This window comes from Aquarana catesbeiana, linkage group LG03, assembly GCF_042186555.1.
Source record: "Aquarana catesbeiana isolate 2022-GZ linkage group LG03, ASM4218655v1, whole genome shotgun sequence".
In the NCBI taxonomy this organism is placed as follows: domain Eukaryota; kingdom Metazoa; phylum Chordata; class Amphibia; order Anura; family Ranidae; genus Aquarana; species Aquarana catesbeiana.
The window spans coordinates 406,691,640-406,712,056 of record NC_133326.1 but is presented as its reverse complement, the minus strand read 5'-3'; the positions used below and the strand labels follow the sequence as shown (position 1 = coordinate 406,712,056).

The following is a 20,417-nucleotide window of genomic DNA, read 5'->3' as shown; positions in this document are numbered from 1 at the left end:
CAAGAGCACCAGGTTTAGATCCCAAGGACACAGTGGCGAGCGTACCGGGGGAGCCACGTGCCAAACCCCTTGAGCAAAGGTACGCACAGAGTGGAGTAGCCAACGGCTGCTCAAAAAAATAGCAAGAGCCGATTTTTGACTCTCGATAGTGCTCAAAGTCAGCTTCTGATCAACCCCACGCTGCAGGAACACAGGGATCTTAGATACCAAATAGGAGCGCAGATGCCATCCCACAGCCTCGCACAAATTGATGAAAGCCTTCTAGGTGCGATGATAAATCCTCCGTGAAGTAGATTTACGCGCCTTCAACATAGTGGGAATCACAGAAACCGGCAACCCCCGGTCTCTCAGTAGCCAGGTTGTCAAAGCCAGAGATGGTAAAGCAAGGTGGAATATCGGTCCCTGAGACAGAAGGTCCTCCCGTACCGACAGTCGCCAGGGGGCGTCCGCCACCATCCATACCACGTCAGCGTACCAGGGACGCTGAGGCGATCTGGAGCGATTAGAATAACTGGTATCCCCTCGGCCTCTACTCTGCGTAGCCGATTAGGGGAGGCATAAATGAACTGATAATGCCCCACGGCGCCACCAGCGTGTTCGACGCATCCGCCAAGGGATCCCTTGTTCTGGCCACGAATCTCTACACCTTCCGATTGAGACGAGAGGCCAGAAGATCCACGTCCGGCGTGCCCCACCGCAGGCAAACGAGACAAAACACCTGTGGATGTAGCGACCACTCCCCCTGATCCAGCAACTGACGGCTGAGGTAGTCCGCTTGCCAGTTTTCTATGCCTGGAATGTAGACGGCGGAGAGAGGCGGCACGTGAAGTTCTGCCTACCGCAGAATGTGAGAGACCTCCAGTGCCACTGCTGAGCTCCTCACCCCCCCCCCCCACCCCCCCCCCCCCGTGGTGGTTGACATAGGCCACCGTTGTGGCATTGTCCGACTGGAGTAAGACCGGACGACCGCGCAGCAGCTGCGTTTAAATGGAGACACATAACCTGATCGTACGCAACTCCAGAACGTCGATCGACAGACGAGACTCTTCTGACGCCTAATGGCCCTAGGCCGACCGAAGGCCCATAACCCCCTCAGCCGGTCAGGATGGCATCCGTCATGATCACCAGCCAATGGAGAGGGAGAAACCACTTTCCTGTCCGTAGGGCCGGACCGGAGACCGTAGCCACTAAAGAAGTGAGGCCTTGTTCAGACGGCCCACGTGGATTTGACAATCCAGAGATGCCAGGGATTTGGATAAGATCTCCCAACCCCAAGTATTCCAGGTGTTGGGTCGGGAGCAATACGGACTTCTGGAGGTTCCACACCCAGCCGAACTCTTGTAAGGCCTGCATGGCGATTGCCTCACAGGAGGAGATCATCCAGGTAGCCATGACCGCGAGATCCCCTGCTGTCTCAGCAACGCCAGAACCAGGGCCAGCACGTTGGTGAAGACACAGGGAGCCGAGGCAAGGCCAAAGGGGAGTGCCACAAACTGATAGTGCGCATCCCGACCCCAAAGCGCAGGAAACGCTGGTGCCTGATACAGATGGAGACATGCAAGTATGCGTCCTTGATGTCCAGGGATGCCAGGAAATCCCCCTGATGAAGCGCGGCCACCACAGAACGAACGGACTCCATCCTGAACCTCCGTACCGTCACAAAACAATTGATGACCTTGAGATCCAGGATCGGACAGACCCCTTCCTTCCTTGGAACTATGAAAAGATTGGAGTGGAAACCCCGAAACCTTTTCGAACTATCACAACCCCCCACGAAGAAGCAGGTCCTGCACTGCCCCAAAGTCTGCCGACGAGACGGGTTAGATGAAGATGGAGGGAAAAAAACCTGTCTGGTGGACAGGAAAGAAACTATTTTGTAGCCTGACAAAATTAGTTTGCGGACCCAATGGTCAGAAAGAAGGGAAGTCCACCGGTCCAAACCAACAAAGGCGACCCACCACCCGGAAGTCGGGGGGTAAACCTTCATGCGGAAGAGGGCTTGTCCGCGGGCTTGCGATGCCAAGGATGCTTTGGTCCACCCGCAGGAGCCTTGGCGGGCTGGGAACCCTTGTCCGCAGAACTGGGCATCTGAAAAAAAAAAAACTTGTGAGCGGAAAAGGAGGGGCCCTGCCTGTGGCGGGGCTTCTTGCCTTTTTTGGACTGCGGGAGAAAAGTACTCTTCCCCCCAGTAATATCCTTTATAATGTCGTCCAGAGTGGCTTCAAATTACCGCTTGCCCTGGAAAGGCAAATCCGCCAGAGCCTTCTTAGACGTGTAGTCTGTCAACCAGCACTTAAGCCATGGCAACCGGTGAAGAACCACGACCGACACAGATTTTAGAAAGTAACGGGGCCGTGTCCAAGGCCGCATCACAAACGTACTTGAGCCCTTGCACTAGTTGGTGCCAGTTCCACACAGACCGGAGAAACTTGCTCATTACCCAACTTGCGGTGTAATAGCTTAGCCCACTCAGTAAACATCTGAGACACCAGAGCAGTGGCCAACACCAGACGAAGGGCCGAACCTGCCATCGTAAACATAGACCGAGTGACCACCTCGGCCTTTCTGTCGGCAGGGCCCTTGAAAGAAGGAGACCCCTCCACCAGAATCATGGTTGCCTTGTTCAACCTAGATACGGGAGGGTCAACAACAGGAGGGGAAGACCATTTCTTCAGCAGACTCTCCTCAAATGGGTAATGCACGAACAGCGTCTTGGGACTGAAAAGATCCGCTGCGGGTGTTCGCAATCCTTGTAGATAAAACCATTGAAATATGACAGGTAAGGAAACACTTTAGCGGTGTAGACCAGCTTATGAGACCCAAAGAGGACTGACACCTTTTCAGAAGCCCCCGCCGGATCCTCAATCTTCAAGGTATCGCACACCACAGTATTGAGTGAGCCCACCAGTGCTTTTTCATGCACAGCGATGGACGCTGAGGATTCCTCCTCACTGTCTGAAGGATCAGAGGCTGCATTATCTGAGCACTCCGGGCGGGGGCCACCCACTACGGCGGTGCCTGACTCCGGATCAGAGTCCTCCCCAGAAGACGGAGGGTGAATATTTTTTACCCGCCTTCCGCCCGCACGCCACTTCAACCCAGGAGATTAAAAATGCCAGGACCGCCGACAAAGCGTTCAGGGGAACAGCAGACCCAGAGGGACCAGCTGCCGTTACGGGGGTCTGGGGGAGGGACACCTGCTTCAGATGCCATGGAAAGTCCAACGCTCGACACCACCAGGAACAGAACGCCCACGAAGGAGAGAGAGAAGGGAAACCCCCCAAGTGCCGCAGACTGGGGGAACCCCAGAAGGACTCGCCACCCAGGACCCAGACCTCAGAAGAGCGGAGCTGTATGCTGTCCGTCCGCCAGCAGATGGGTTAAGCCACGAGGAGATCCGCGCTTGTTCCAGGCTCCAGGGGTAACGTCCCGCGCTAGAGGGCCAGCAGAGGTCTCCCCACGAGGCAACAAGAAAATGGCCGCGGGCCGCACTTCCACAGACAGAGCCCTAAGCCAGGAATGATCTTAGACCAAGGAAAAATGGCTGCCACGGCTACAGGGAGGCCGTGGCACCCGACCTCAAACAAGTGACGGCTGCTACACACGGAGGACGACGCAAACCACACACCTCGCACCTGGAGGACACAGAGACTGTCCGGAGGGGACCACGCAAAAGGTCAGCCAGGAGCCAAACATCTACCTAGTGGCAACAGGCAACCGACTGGGAGATGACTGCAAGGCAGCGCAACCAGGGGGGCAGGGGGGGAGGGAGAGGTGGTGATTCCCTAGCTACCCGACTGCTCCGAACCATGCCCGGAACGAGCAGGGGAGCATGTACTTACCCATCTAGCAAGGATTGCGGGTCACACTCCCAAGACAGATCCACCTTTTGCCTAAACGGAGTGACTGTCGGCCAAGGTGACACTGTGACACAGATGTCAGGTGCCTGGTCATATGTATATCTGTGAGGCGTCTAGCCCGCTGGCAGCCCCGGTCCAGGATGGGGCTTGTCGCGGCCGTCCCAGCCCGGAGCTCAGGTTTGCGTGCGCTCGTTAGCCAGGCTGGGGAGACTACCAGGATCTATAATATCCAGCCTGTCACCCAGCCCAGCAGTTGATTGCAGATGCAAACTAAAAAATATTAAAACCAAATAAAAATCAAAAAATCAAAAGGAACCACAGGTCCCAGTACGGAGCCAGGTCCTTACTCCTAGACTAGGCAGAAAAAAACTGAGCTGCTTGTAGCAGAGTGGGGGTTTACTACTAGTAAGGACCGCCCCTAAGAGGTCCCAGATCGAGAGGAGTGTTGCTTTTTCCAGGGCAACAAATATTGCATTGGAGAGGCCTGGAGTAGAATGGGGCAAAGGGGATTACCTTGAATGGGGCTACCATGAGGCCTAAAACTCTCAGAGAATCTCAGGGATGTTTCTTTGACCTTAAGATTAGGAGATCAGATTGTAGTGATGACCAAGTGCTTTGCACTGACAGATTGCCAAGGACTCCTCTGCAGCCAAACAAGCTGGCAACTGCCATGAGGATATTCCAAAAGACTAAGAAAATACTTCCCTGATTCCAGAACCAGATTCTTGAATCACCAGCGAGGAGACTAATAGCACAGAAATGGCAGGCACACTCCCCCCAACTGTGAAGAACTGGTCCGAGACTATCAATTCAATGGTTTGGAGTGAGAGAGTGGCGTATATTAGACAAAATAATCTCAGGAAATTTGTGAGCTTGCGGAGACCTTGGTTGGAGGAGATGGAATGTCCCATATGAGAGGATACGGGGGAGCTAGGGAGAATAACTCCCCCGCTTTCCACCATATTCCCGTCTTCGTCATTTCTGTATTTCCTGCGATCTCTCTCCTATATTGTTTCTTTGCCCACAGAACTGGTCTCTTCTTTATCTTTATCTGTTATCAAAAATGGGCAATCGAAATGCATAATTAATGATTGGTTGGTGTGTGGTAGTGGGTTGGGAGTAGGTGGGTTGGGAGTAGGTGGGATGGGAGTAGGTGGGATGGGAGTAGGTGGGATGGGAATAGGTGGGATGGGAATAGGTGGGATGGGAATAGGTGGGAGAAGAAATATAAAATAATAATAGTTTTTTTTTTTTTGTATTTTACGTTATTGCATGTTAACTTACGATGTTGTGTATTTTTAAATTTTGCAATATGAAAATCAATAAAAAGGAGATAATTAAAGAAAAGGGAAAAAAAAGATTCTTGAGCCACCAGCCCAGGGACAACTCAATCCCCGATTTCAACCACAATGGCCCACTCACAAAGTTAGTCTTTAGAGACATGGCAAGTGCTCAGGTAATTCCAATGGCACTGGACCTGGAAAGCACACAGTGGAAAGGACTCTAAGGTCACTTCCACATTAAACCAGCCATAGATGGATCAAAATTTGGTCGGTTCAGCAAGAACAAAGGACGAATTTTGATCCACCTATGGGCAGGATGGTTGTACTGAAGTCAATCCATCGATCAACTTCAGTACAATCATCCTGTTAGGGTTTTTTCACCCAATCACTGTCACAGCTATAGCCACCAGCGGTGACCATTTTATATTTTGCCAGTGGGGAAGGCACTCCACGCTCCCCACTGGCATAAAACAATAGCGCTGTGGGAGGGATTCCCCCATCAATACTGTCCGTATTGATAGGGTAACTGAGCAATTTTCTTAACTTCAACCCGTGGTTGAAGGAAAAAAATTGGAAATAATGTATAGCCTGCCTTAGTCCCACAATAAGTCCAGTGAGGTCCAGACATGGCACTCCAAAAGCCAGGCTGCCAGCCACCCAGGATAGCTGTAATTAAAGAGATTGGCTCTAGCAGCAGTGTAGAAAAAAGTCTTATTAAAAGAAAAGAAAAAAAGTGCTAGCAAAAAAAAAAAAAAAAAAAAGGCTATTTTATTTTTTTTTACACAGCAGAGCTGAAGAAAAGATGTCCAACAACCTCCTAGGGCACTAGCAATAAACTGTGGTATGCTGGTAATGGGAAGGGGTTATACTGGGGTTGCCTACAGTGTTTTTTTTTTCTGTTTTTCAATTGTCAATTCTCCTGTATACAGCAGTAAAACTCTAGCGTTAAATGACTTCCTGTGCCCCTTAATAAACAAGAAAAATAGGATTTTTACGTCATACTTACCTGTAAAATCCTTTTGAGTACATCATGGGACACAGAGTCAGGCTAATATTCATTACCTGCTGGGACGTCCCAGAGCAATAGCCTTGAGGGGAGGGAGACACCCTGCCAAACAATAGCCATCAGAACCTATACGGTAGCCCGCAGTACACTGCAGCTGAAAGCCGAATCCTCGGCTGCTCGAACATCTACTTAATAAAATTTTGTGAACGTATGCACTGAAGACCAGGTGGCAGCCTTACAAATCTGAGCCGCAAGATACCTGATGGTCAGAAGCCCAGGAGGTTCCTACACCCCTGGTAGAATGAACTCTCACCCTAAAGGGAGGAGCTTTATGTTTCAGACCGTAGGCCTGAATGACCAATTGACAGACCCGATTGGCAATGGAAGCTTTGGAAGATGCCTGTCCCTTTCTTGGGTCCTTTTGGTAAAACAAACAAACAAACAAACAAAAAAAAAAAAAAAAAAAGAGTCTGATCCTCGGATTTTTCCGCAGATCTAGACAGAAAAACCTCGACTGCCCGGACAGCGTCCAAAGAATGCAGTCGTCTCTCTTCCGCCGAACGAGGCTGAGAGAAAAAAGAAGGCACAATAATATCCTGATTTAAATGAAAGGCCAGCACCACCTTTGGCAAAAAGGATGGAACAGGTCGCAACACGACTCTGAAATGGTGAAGGATCAAGTACGGTTCCCTGTATGAAAGGGCCGCCAACTACGACACAAGTCTAGCTGAGGTGATAGCCATCAGGAAGGTTAGCTTGCGTGACAGCAAGTTTAATGTAATTTCCTTAATAGGTTCAAATGGTTGTTTCTGCAACACAGACAGCACCAAGTTCAAGTCCCAAGGACACATAGGTGAGTTGCCCCTTGCATAAAGGTTCGGATCAGTGAATGGGAGGCTAAAGGCCTTTGGAAGAATACTGATAGGGCCGAAACCTGACCTCCGATTGTACTCAAAGCCAATTTGATTTCCACAGCTGACTGTAGAAAAGAGAGAATTCTCCCAATCACATATTTCCGAGGATGTCATTTTCTGGCTTCACACCAAGCAATATAAGTCTTCCAGACCTTATGATAAATCTTCCCAGTGACAGCTTTTCTACCATTCACTAGAGTAGACACCACTGGTCCTGAGATGCCATGGTCCTTTAACACCCTGGCTTCAATAGCCATGCCATCAAATTTAGAGACTGTAAATTGGGGTGGAATATAGGACCTTTAGACAGTAGATAGGGGCGACGGGAAAGCGTACATGGCCCGTCTATCATCAGTCCCACAATCTCTGGGAACAAGGGCCTTCTGGGCCAGGCTGGTGCCATCAGAGTGACTGGAACCCCCTCTCTCTGAATCCTGCGCAACAAATGTGGAAGGAGAGAAATCGGAGGGAAAGCATAAACCAGCACCTGCTCCAATTGCCAGAGGATCTCTTGTTCGAGACACAAACTGCTGTAACTTGTTGAACCTGGATGCCAGCAGGTTGACCTCTGGCCATCCCCAACGTTAGCAAATTTCCTAGAACACCTTTGGGTGTAGGGACTATTCCCCCGGGCAGATCTGCTGACGGCTGAGATAATCTGCCTTCTAGTTCTCTACTCCCGGGATATGGACTGCCGATATAATTGGCACATGTCCCTCTGCCCAGGCTAGTATGTAGTTCACCTCCTTCAGAGCTGAACGACTCCTGGTACCGCCTTGGTGGTTTATATAGGCCACTGCCGTGGCATTGTCGGACTGAACCCTGATGGGGCAGTCCTGAAACTCCACCGTCCAGGACCGCAGGGCCAGACGTACTGCCCGTAATTCTAGGACGTTGATGGGCAGGGTCTGCTCTGTCCCTGACCATTTCCCCTGAACTGTGAGCCCGTCTAGGGTTGCTCCCCAGCCTGAGAGACTGGCATCTGTAGTCAGTACTCTCCAAGTTACAGGGAGAAAGGATTTTCCCTTTCGCAGGTTCTTATCCCAGGTTCTTATCCTGCAACCACCAGTTTAGGCTTAAGCATGCCTGAGGCGATAAGCACATTGGATAATCCAGGGCTTTTCTTCCACTGTTCCAAGCCGACAAGATGTCTTGTTGTAAAGGCCTGGAATGGAACTGGGCAAAGGGCACTGTCTCGAAGGAGGATACCATCCTCCCTAGAAGACTCATACAGAGCCAAATGGAGGGTTGTCTGGTGCCCCTTATCTGACGCACCTGATCCTTCAGGGCACAGATCCTTACGGGTAGCAAGAATACTCTTGCTTGGACCGTGTTTAGAATCAGACCTAAATATCTTAGACTTTGAGCTGGTCTCAAGGCTGATTTTTCAGTATTTATAATCCAGCCTAAGCTTTTCAAATACCTCACTGTGTATATTATGCTCTGTTCTAGAGCCTGTACTGAGTGATCTCTGAGCAGGAGGTCATCCAGATACCCGAGCACCAGGATCCCGTGGGCCCTTAAAAGACCCAGTACTGGTGCTAGGACCTTTGTGAACACCCGAGAAGCCTGAAGGGTAGAGCCACAAACTGAAAGTGACATTCCTCTACTGCAAAACGTAGGAACCTCTGATGAGGCTGAAAGATAGGTACGTGTAAGTAGGCGTCGATGGAGGCTAAAATGTCTCCCCTCTGGAGTGAGGTTACTACTGAGCGGACAGACTATATCCGAAAGGACTGTATCAATAGATACTTGTTCAGGGACCTTAGGTCCAAAATGGGCCTTGTGCCCCGTTTTGTTTCTGAACCGTAAACAAGTTTGAGTAAAACCCTGTGCCCCTTTCAAATACAGGAACCTCTACAACCACTCCTTGACGCACTAGATGATGTAGTGCCTGAAACAATAAGTTTCTTTTTGGAGGGTCCGAGGGAACACTGGATCTTAGAAACCTCTGAGGGGGAACCCCAAATAATTTTGGCTTGTAAGCGTGAGATATAATTGAGGTAACACACTCATCCTGAATTGTTGTTTTCCAAATGTCTGCAAAGTGCAGCAGCCTTCCCCCCACCCGATGGAGTGGGGGCGTCCCCTCATAAGAAGGGCTTGGTGCTGGGTTTAGCAGAATTTTGGACCCAGGGCCTTTTCTGGCCCTGCGGCTTGCCCCTGGCCCTAGCACCCTGTTGGTGGCGGAATCGCCCTGACGCGGAGACATTTGAGGAAGCAGTCCCTGGGTTTTTAATTGAGGGACATTTGGTGCTTTTCTTCATAGGAAGTAGAGCACTCTTCCCTCCGGAAATCTTTTGGATATATTTGTTCAAGTGATCACCGAATAAATGTTCCCAATGAAAGGGGAAACCAGCCAATAACTTTTTACAAGGAAGCTCGGCTGACCAGTTCTTAAGCCATAAAAGTCTGTATATATATATATATATATATATATATATATATATATATATAGATAGATAGATAGAGAGAGAGAGAGAGAGAGAGAGAGAGAGAAAAACACAGCGCTCGAGGAATATATGTTTTGCTTTCAGGCAGATCATCCTCCTGGTTAGGCCTATCTGGCCATTTGATCTGATCCTTTATGGACTGGCAAATACCAATTGCTGCAACAGCTGGCCGAATAGCTGAACTGGCCAAAGAAAAGGAAGCCTTTAATAATAACTCCAATTTCTTGTCAACAGGGTCTTTTAAGCCCTGTGCGTTATCTCCCAGACAAGTTAAGTTCTTGATTAAGGAAGAGACTGCTGCATCTACGGCTGGCATGCTTAATTTAACAAACTTTTCATCCATGGGTTATAAAAGGGAAAACCTTTTTAGGAGGCAAAAAAGTCCTGTCAGGATGTTCAGCATGTTCACCCGCCTGTTCCAACAGGGGGTGTAGCGGGAAAGTCTAAAAGGTCTCAGAAATCCAAAAGAGGACCAGGGGGGCTCAGTCACCTCTGCAAGAGGCAACTTAAAGGCAGAACAAACCATTTTGGTCAGAGTCAGGATAAAAAGCCTCTGCGACTGAGAGGCAAACATCGACTGGATATCTTCTTGTCCAGATTGCTCGGAAGCAGACTCATCTGCCGGGCACTCCACCCAATCCCGAGCTTTCAGCTCTTCCCCATCCTCAACCCATTCCTGCTCCAGACTAGGAGACTCTGGGGAAGAGGAACTGTCAGGCTTCCTGCCACTCTGCGGGATGGAGGCAATTATGCCGGCAATCCTGTGCTCTAACCCGGCTAGGGCTGAGGACAGTTCATCCTTAGTGATAAAGGGTGAAGCAGCAGTGTTGACTGTAGGCACAATACCAGATAGGCACAGCGGCTCAGATTACCAGGGAGCCTTTGGTCTTTCAGAGGATACAACACTAGGGATACGACTCTCTGACCCGGTTGTTTATACCACAGACCGGAAGTATCGTACTTGGTGACGGCGGTGTTCCGCCGCCTTATACTGTGTCACTGTATACACTGAAATGTACAGTGCTTTTTATTTCAATAAACACCTATTTTTATACTACACTATTGGAGGCCCCCCTATGTTCCCTTCTCTCTCTTTGGCATGATTCCTGGGACCTTGAGGCAAGCCTGATGTGGATCCACTACGGACATCCATCCACCTGATGTCACCTACTACCATTCAGCAGCATCCATTACAGCCATTCCCACTGCTATCCAGCATTTTCTACAACTAAGGCTTTTATCAAAGTCCTTTAAGGTAAGGGCACTGAAAGCACATTTGCACAAAGATTACCCACGTTTACCTTTCTCACTGCAATCATGGAAGAATATCTATGAACACCAACACGTTTTCCTGTCTCACTGCAATCATAGAAGAATATCTATGAACACTAACACTATTGATGTGTACCCACTGATGATTTATCTCCGTCAACGAACTTTTGTTGTTTTTTTACCATCCGCACATTAATTTTTATTGTATTTTAGTTTGCACATGTTAATATTTTATCATCTCACCATTGGGGATTTCCTTCCCTTTATACACCATCACCCGGATGGGATTATTTGATGATTATTTCACACGGTGACTTAGTGCACTATTTGGCATATGTTATCTATGTGAAAAAAATAATTATTTTCATTGTTGTGTTCTGCGCGAATTTATTCATTTATTTATTCTGTGGTGGTTATATGTACACTATAGATTTTGCAGCATTAAACTTTGGACTATTTATACTGCATTTTTTGTGTCACTTTATAGTAGCGCAGAGGTTCCCTCACGGTTGTTTATTAGCTTCATCAGGAACTACTGAGGACATAGGTGTACCCTTCCCTATGGTGTTAGTCCCACTCCTCTTTTTGGAAGACCTTCAATGCCGCAAACAAAGAGTACTTGGGTGTAGTTAAAACACCTCAGAAGGGGGACCCTTTAATAGGGCTCACCAAGCCCCTATGCAACAATCCTGCTAAGCACCTTTAGCCTGCCACGCAATACTTGGGGATTCACGTGACCCGGGTAAGGAAAAATGAACCACTGCAAGTGTCTATTCAGAGCCTGCTCTGTATCCCACAGCTGCCTTCTGGAAGCACCACATGCATGGCCTGCGCGGCTTAAATAAGCTGGGTGTGCGCCGGAACGTTCTATGCGTGTGTGCACACGCATGTGCGTGGTACCGTTGAATGGGCGTGACTGTATTCACGTACAACTTGAATCTTCGTGTGCCCAGATAAAGGCTACGGTGCATGTGCGGCGAAGCCGCGTGCGCCATGGCCGCCAAACATACAAACTGCTGAGCCCAGCGGCGCTCTTGTGAATGCACATGCGCCATGACGAACCAAGGCGAACTGGTGCACCATCATGCGCCATCATATCATGCAGGTAAAAAACAGCCAGACACAAGCAGAAAAGGTGCACTTTGCAAACACCCACAGCTAGCCCGAACTCAACCGTATGGTCACCGCACACAGGTGTCCAGCCTTTATCTAGCTTGACTGATTGTTACAAATCACTGGGACACCACACAATAATAAAATAAAGGGTTTTCACTTACCCGTCCAGGCGCAGGGCCACTTAGAAGCTAAGGGCCCAATCTTCACCCTTAACTTGGACCTTCAAGGACTGGGTACCCTTTCATGTTTAGGGTCCACTCCCTTGGACCTGTACAGCAACCTGCAGGAAATGCATTTGCGCTGTAGTGTCCAGGATTTCCACTCCGCAGGGTCCAGTGCCCAGAGGCCAAACTACAGGCAAAATCTCGCAGGATCTTAAGTCTTCTTTGCGAGGCTCGGGTACCATTTATCTTAGCATAAAAGCCTGTGTCAAATGGATCCGATCGACCAATCCCTTGATTAATTTTTGGAACCATTTGTGGAACTAGAGACCTGGAGCTCAGAGAGCTCAAACAAACCATGCCATCCACCTTGCAGACAGTGGTAAAAAGCTAAAGTACTTCCTGTATGGGAGGGGTTATATAGGAGATCACTTCCTGTTTGAAGACCTTTGGTCTAACAGTGTCCATTCACCTAATGATGGAGTAGAACCCAGGAGGTAATGAATATTAGCCTGACTCTGTGTCCCATGATGTATGAAAAAGAAAAGTGTTGTTGCACGCTTTCCCTAGTACAGCCTTATTCAACCTTGGTGCCTTGAGGTTTCTTCAGGGATGCCTTGGCAAAATGCCTAAAAATTGTCCAAAATGTATACAAGCCAGCAGGTGGATCAAGACTGCCTTTTAGTTACACAAAGTCACGGGTTTTTATTGTGCTCCATTTCAACCTTCCAGCCACTGGCACCACATTAGCTGAGTGATGGAGAGAAACTGAGGGAGAGGAGAAGCACTGGAATACTAGTCAAGACTAGTGTGCAAAAGTGTTTTTGCTTTGTAAGAATAAATCACCTCTAATGTGTCGATGCTGCGGAATTATGTAAAACTATTATATCAAATCTTTTTTTTTTTTTTTTTTTTTTTATAATGCATGTTCAATACGGATGAAAAAAAAAATGGTAGTTTTTAAACAAAATAAACAACTTATAAAAAATTATCATCAATTCATTTCATAATACATATTCACAAAAAGAGGCATAGACAAATACAAAGTAACATCAAAAACTCATATAGAACTAACTACACATACCAACACTAAACATACACCTCACTTTGATTTCCGATTGGTTTTACTTTATTCAGCTCTCATCATCTTAATATATTATAGATCGATCTCCTCGTCCCCATTCTCCTCTTCCCCCTCCTCCCCCTCACCACTCCCTCCACATGAACCATCATACAGTGGAATACCCGAATCAATCCAGTAATGCCAGATTTTACTAAATTTCTGGGGGACTCCTCTATGTTTATATGTTAATCTTTCTCTTTTTAATATATAATTTATTTTATTACTCCACTGTTTATGGGTTGGTGGAACCTTATCTGTCCATTTTTGTAGGATAAGTTTACGGGCTAGACAGAGAGATCTAGTCCACATTATATGCATATCTACAGGTAAGATTCCATCTGGAATTATTCCCAGTAGTGCTAATTTAGAAGTATTAATTATTTCTGTACGCGAAATTGTATTTAGGGTCATAAAAACTTTTTCCCAATATCTACGGAGTTTGGGACATCGCCAAAGCATATGGACAAGGGAGCCATTCAAAAATAAATATCGCGGACATAAAGGCATTGCATTTTTTTGCCACGCAAATAATTTTTGTGGGGCATAGTGGGTTCTGTGTAGAATAAAAAGCTGAGTCAATTGCTGAGATGGTGAAATAGATACCTCAGGAAGGATCTCCATAGCACAAGTCCATTCATCTTCATCAAGATCTATCAAATCTTTTTGCCAACGAATAAGACTCTTAGCCTGTCCATCTGCCTTCACTGTATTTAAGATGTGATAAAGGTCCCCTATTAGGCCTCTTTTGGTAAGCCTAACTGAAGTTGCTTTCAGTAGGATTTCTGATGGATTATATTGAAGTTGAAATGTTAAAGCCTGACTTTGTAAAGCGTGGCGAATCTGAAGAAATTAGAAATTAACCTTTGAAAGCTGGAAGCGATCTTTCAATATACTAAAAGGCAGTAAAGTATCCCCTTCAAATATCTGATAAAGAAAATTTATCCCAGCCCTTTTCCATTTTAGAAATTCTGGTATTTTATTCAACTCAGGTAAACAAAAATTCTCCCATATTGGCATATGTCTTGTAAATCCCTTATGCTGCGTGATAATGCGTATTGTCTCCCACAGTTTATGGATTAGATAGAAAGTTGAAAGTTTTCTTTTCTCATAGAATCTGTGGGAGACTATTCGCTGAACTAATGGTAAAGGTTTAAACTGAGTCATTATTATATTCTGTATAGGATCATGGTCATCTATCTCCCCCCAACCACACCAATGTTGAAGTTGTGCTGCAAAGAAGTATGGTCTAGAGTTAGGAACCGCTATTCCACCTTTGTCTTGTGCCTGTTGGAGGGTTTCAAGTTTAATTTTTGGTTTACCATGTTTCCAAATAAGATCTCTAAATGTAGTGTCTAGTGTCCTAAATAGTTTTAATGTCAACTGGAGAATTATGTAGTAGGAATAGCAATTGGGGTAGCCACGCCATCTTCACCAGATTTACTCTCCCTATCATAGTTAGTGGGAATTTACGCCAGGTTTCACTTTGTTGCCTAAATTTACCTAAAAGAGGTAGTACATTTTTATCTATATAATCCTTAAAATTTGGAGTAATTATCACACCCAAGTACTTAAATGACGTAACACACTTCATCTGATGATTCTGGTGTGGAGGCCCCAATTGCTTCGGGTCTACTGGGTCAATCAATCGGCATTATTACTGATTTATCCCAGTTAATATTGAATCCTGAGAAAGTACCAAAATGGTCAATAAGTGAGATAACTTTTGACAAAGTTATCTCACTTATTGACCATTAGGCATTAAATGCCTTGGAAGTATCCCCTAAAAAAACTAGAGCATTGTCAGCGAAGAGTGCTATTTTTTCTTCGCCCGCACTTCTCTGGAATCCCACAATGTCTGGATTTTCCCGAATAGCCTCCGCCAGGGGTTCCACGGCCAGTGCAAAAAGGAGGGGAGACAGAGGACAACCCAGTCTTGTTCCTCTCTTTAGAAAAAAAGGTAGCGAGATTGATCCATTAATCTGTACTCTTGCACTCGGGGAATTATATAGCAGTTGTATCCACTTAGTGAATTTTGGTCCTATTCCAAAATATTTCAGGGAAGCCCACAGAAAATTCCACTCGATACTATTAAATGCCTTGGAAGCATCCAAAGACATGATAGCTCTATTTCCAGCATTATCTATGGGTACCTGTAAGTTTAGGAATAAACGTCTGATATTATTAGCTACTGATCTGTTTGGGATAAAACCTGATTGGTCACGGTGTATTAATTTATCGATATACTTTGAGAGTCTAGTTGCCATGATCTTTACTAAAAGTTTAACATCCGATGTCAACAGGGAGATAGGGCGGTATGCATCAGACTTAGTTTGATCTTTACCTGGTTTCAGAATAGAGATAATCATTGCCTCTTTCATCGAGGGGGGCATAGACCCCACCTCGTAAAGCATGATTAAGAACCATTAGGAGATCAGGTAATAATACATCTCCATATATTTTATATATTTCTCCTGCTAGACCATCTGACCCAGGAGATTTATTATTAGCTAAATTGGTCGCTGCATCCCTCAATTCATCTAGTGTTAATGGTTCCTCTAGTATCTCCCTATCATCATCTGGTAACTTTGGCAATTTAATGGTCTCAAAGAACTTTTTCATGTCCTCCTCATGATCTCTTGTCCTACTTTTGTACAGCTTCTGATAAAAAGCCCGAAACACTTCTAGAATCTCTGGAAGGTAGCTGTGCCTTTACTACAGAGGCCAATATACGTCCTGTTCCTCCTCCCTCCTCAAAATAAGGTTGCTGCAGAAAGAAATTTTTATTCTCTGCTTTCTTTACGGCTACTTGTGCATATTTTTCTTGACTATTTATCCATTGTGTGTAGGTGATTTTGCTAGGATTAGTTATATATAGTGCTTCAGCTTGCAGCACACTGTCAGCAAGAGTTTTTTCCCAAGCTCTAAATTGTTTCTTTTTTTTTTTAATTTGTGAGATAAGAAGGTCTCTAAGGTAAGCTTTCTGTGCGTCCCAGTATATTAAGGGCGATACAGTAGATTTATTCATCTGCTGGAATGTAGTATGTTCTAATCTAATTTCATCTGGAGAGATGAGTGAGATCCAATAAAGATTCACCTTCCACAATCTATCCCCCACATTAGTTCTAAATAAGAAGGATAAAATCAAAGGCGAATGGTCGGATATACCTCATATTTAATTTCATTAAGATATGGCAAGATATTAAGATATGGCAATAGGGAGTAAGACCCCAGTGCCAAATCTATTCTAGATAAGGTATTATATGTACTTGAATAACATGAAAATTGTCTACTAGTTGGATTTCGCAATCTCCACAAGTCAAGTAATCCCATTTCCACTATGTATTTGGCAAAGGCCGTGGTCCCCTGTGAGTATCGCTTATCCATTAAGGAAAGTGTATCCATTGATGGATCCATATAGTTATGAAAAATCACCAGTTAAGATGCATAGACTATCTGGTTTATCAGATACAAACATGATAAATTCCCTCAGGACTTCAGGAGAATATGGTGGTGGAATATACGGTAGTCCATAAAAGTATATCAGCCCCTACCATCCTTCCTGACCAGTCTACATTGAAAATCAATTGTGTTGGCTAGAAGGATGGATACTCCTCTAGAGTATGATGTATATGTTGAATGAAATTGGGTTTTAAACTGTTTTTTCTTTAAGTAAAGTAAAGTATGAGGAAGTAAGTGGGTTTCTTGAAGGCAAATTATAGAAGGTGAAACTATTAGAATGTTTTTTTTACATTTTAGAATGGGGTGCCCTGAGACTGCCCATAATTTTAAAGGGTGTCTTGACTGAAAAAAGGTTGAGAAACACTGCGCTAGTATTACAATCTTGAAACAATTATTTCAAAATAGGTTTGTAACAATCAGAAAGTAATTTTAACCAATTCGACAATGAACATTTTAAGTTGTTTACAGTGAGTATACAAACACAAGTCATCAGAGGCAGCCTGTAATCTTTTCTGTTGAACTAAAGTATTCAAGGTTTAACAGAATGGCAAGCTTTAAATATGATTCTATAGTAGCTAATTGATGCTGCTTTTATTATTTCCCTGCAGGCAGTAACATCTTCTTCCAGCCTCACCCTAAATCCACTAAAATAGAACATTAGCAATAATGCTAGCATGCCAGTCTAGGGTCTGAAAAGTGTGGAGACTCTGACAGTGTAAAAACAGGCTAAACATACATCACTGCACATATTGGTGACACAAAGCATTATCTTGATTTTTTTTTTCTTCATACGTTGCATGTGCAGGCCCTGTATTTATGGCATAGTACTGACTGGGTAGGACTGTTTCCTGTAGTGATGTAGGGATTGACAGGAGGAACCACAGAATACAGTTGGGGACACTTGAAAATGGTACTTTCTGCAAAGACTTCAGCCGACATTTTTTCTAGATGGAAGCAGTGTTCAACGGTACAAAAAGCAAGAGAAATGTTTATATTAAGTATATAAAATATAATATATATATATATATATTTGCTCAGGGTTTTAGTTTAAAAGTAAATAACATATAGAAATATGTTTACTTTTAAACATAGAACCCTAAACAAATAAATGGGATGATCTCCAGATCAGGCTGTACTGTGTAACTGTAATGTTTATTACAAGACTAGCCAGTATAAATTACAATTACAATTAGTAATTAAATTAGTATAATTACAGCTTCATAAGGGCAAATAAAGGCTAAGCTCCCTTATATGTTAAATCCACATTTAGGGTATAACATCTAACATGCTCAAGCATCTCCCCGTGCAATCAAAAGTCACACCAAACTGATAGCGGGCAGGGATTACTGTCCCACGCACCTGTTATCACATTCAAAATCAGTACGGCTGTGCAGGGTAATCTGTGAATGAAGTAACTACAAGTTCCGTCTTCCACTACGACTAATGAGCTCCCTTGTAGTCCATCAAACACTTCCTTTAGTTTTCAAACAGAAAGCCTGTACAGAGGCATGAGCAGAAAGCTGGAGGACATGTCTGCAGGAGCCCGACATTGCACTCATGATCCACTGGTCACGGGTGCAATGCTTTTCATGCTCCTGGGGGAAAAAATAATAAATGCACTTTTTCTCTGAAAAAGCATATGTATTTATTATTTTTTACCTAAAGGTGAAATTATACTTTAACATATTTAAATGTTTAATTCTAGGAAAGGAATAGGACAGAAGGTCACCTTTGCGGGAGACGTCACATATCAAGTTCCATGCCCTCATGATATCAGGTTGCTTGCTCTGCAGCTGTACCACACAGAAATATGCCCGCTTTTTAAATTCCTCATCCTCATCAAACCGCTTTTTGGATTCCTGCATTCGAAACATAAAAACAAATACTGGATGCGCAAAATTATACAATAGCATACATGCTAGTTGTTTTTACTGCAGGAAATGTTTCTTTAAAACAACTAAACAAACATAACAATTACTACAAAATCCCTACTTTGGATGACTCTCCATTAAGGCATGGCCTGTATTATTTTTGCTTTAATGGATTTTTTATTTTTTATAAATTAATAATATAGTACATTTAATAATGCATTATTGTACTATATACCATATTATTACTACAACCGCAACTCCAAAAAAAGTTGGGACGCTGTGTAAAATCTACATAAAAACAGAATGCAATGTTTTGCAAATTTCATAAACCCATATTTTATTCACAATAGAAAATAGAAACATATCACATGTTTAAACTCAGACATGTATAATTTTAAGAAATAAATAAGGTCATTTTGAAACTGATAGGAGCAACACATCTCAAAAAACTTATTACCTGTTAACTTGATTTCCAGGAATCTTCCAGGATGTCTTAGGTGTCCGTTTATGAAGCAGTGAAAAAATTTCCTGCTCCATTCTCCGAGGAGATCGTTCTCCTCTATGTGCAAGTTTATTAAGCGGTGTAGATCCTTCTCCTTTAGAGGAGTGAAGCGATCTACAAATGCTTCAAACAGTGGAGAACGGCCCCCCGCTACTGAAATCTCCTGAGACTTTATGAGATTACAGTACCAGAAATTCACTGAAACACAGATGTCCGTTAATTAGGCAGTGATGAATTATCACTGCTCAGTACACAGACGGCGTGGTTAATGCTAATAAAATAAAGAGTCCCCTACATATTGTGGTGGCGTGGTACCCCACCAGTGTTTAGACGCAGGATTCTCAACCAGGCAGGTTGAGGGGCTCCAGTTTATTTTTTTATTTGGGAGGAAACTGGCTTTTCAGTTTCCTCATTGTTTACTAAAATCCGTTTTGGGATCTGGAGGCCGGGGATTTCGTAGCGATCCGGGTGGGATGAAATCCCCAGTCCTGGGTCCAGGTTTTGAGATCCACCAGCATACTGACTGGCCAGGCGTGTGTTGGGCTATTTGTAGTAAACAGAGAAAAAAAAAAACTGAAAAAAAAAGTGTCAGCACTGTTATCTGTCCTGCCATCTGCCCCTGCCATCTGCCCCTGCTGTCATGTCCCTGCCATCTGTCCCCAGTGCCACTTATAAGTGCCATCTGTCATCAATGCCACATAGTGCCATCTGTCATCAGTGTCACGTGTCATCAGTGTCATGTATCAGTGCCATCTGTCATCAGTGCCACGTATTAGTGCCATCTGTCATCAGTGCCACGTATTAGTGCCATCTGTCATCAGTGCCACGTATTAGTGCCATCTTTCATCAGTGCCACATATTAGTGCCATCTGTCATCAGTGCCATTTGTCATCAGCACCACGTATCATCAGTGCCACATATTAGTGCCATCTGTCATCAGTGTCACGTGTCATCAGTGCCACGTATTAGTGCCATCTGTCAGTGCCATGTATTAGTGCCATCTGTCATCAGTGCCACATATTAGTGCCATCTGTCATCAGTGCCATGTATTAGTGCCATCTGTCATCAGTGCGACATTAGTGTCAGTGCCACGTATCAGTGCCATCTGTCATCAGTGCCACATCAGTGCCACGTATCAGTGCCATTTGTCATCAGTGTCATTGTCCTGGTTCTCCAGGGCCTTCAAAAGTGTAATAGGTAGTCAACAAATTAGATGTGTAATTTATGCTCCTAGAACACGTTATGGTGCTCCCTGCATGTTGGGACTCTGTATGTGGCCAGGCTGTGAAAAAGTCCCACACATGTGGTATCGTAATACTCAGGAGGAGTAGCAGAATGTATTTTGGGGTGTCATTTGTGGTATACACATGCCATGTGAGAGAAATAACCTATTACAA

General features: G+C 44.9%; 1 protein-coding gene across 1 annotated transcript in view; it reads right to left on the bottom strand.

The window, feature by feature from the left end:
* RARS1 (arginyl-tRNA synthetase 1) overlaps positions 1 to 20,417 on the bottom strand; it is a 217,756-nt gene that overhangs the window by 113,469 nt on the left and 83,870 nt on the right. Inside the window, exon 8 of the mRNA XM_073620712.1 lies at positions 18,377 to 18,506. Within this exon, the coding sequence (XP_073476813.1) occupies positions 18,377 to 18,506 (130 nt within the window). The remainder of the gene's footprint in view (positions 1 to 18,376; positions 18,507 to 20,417) is intronic.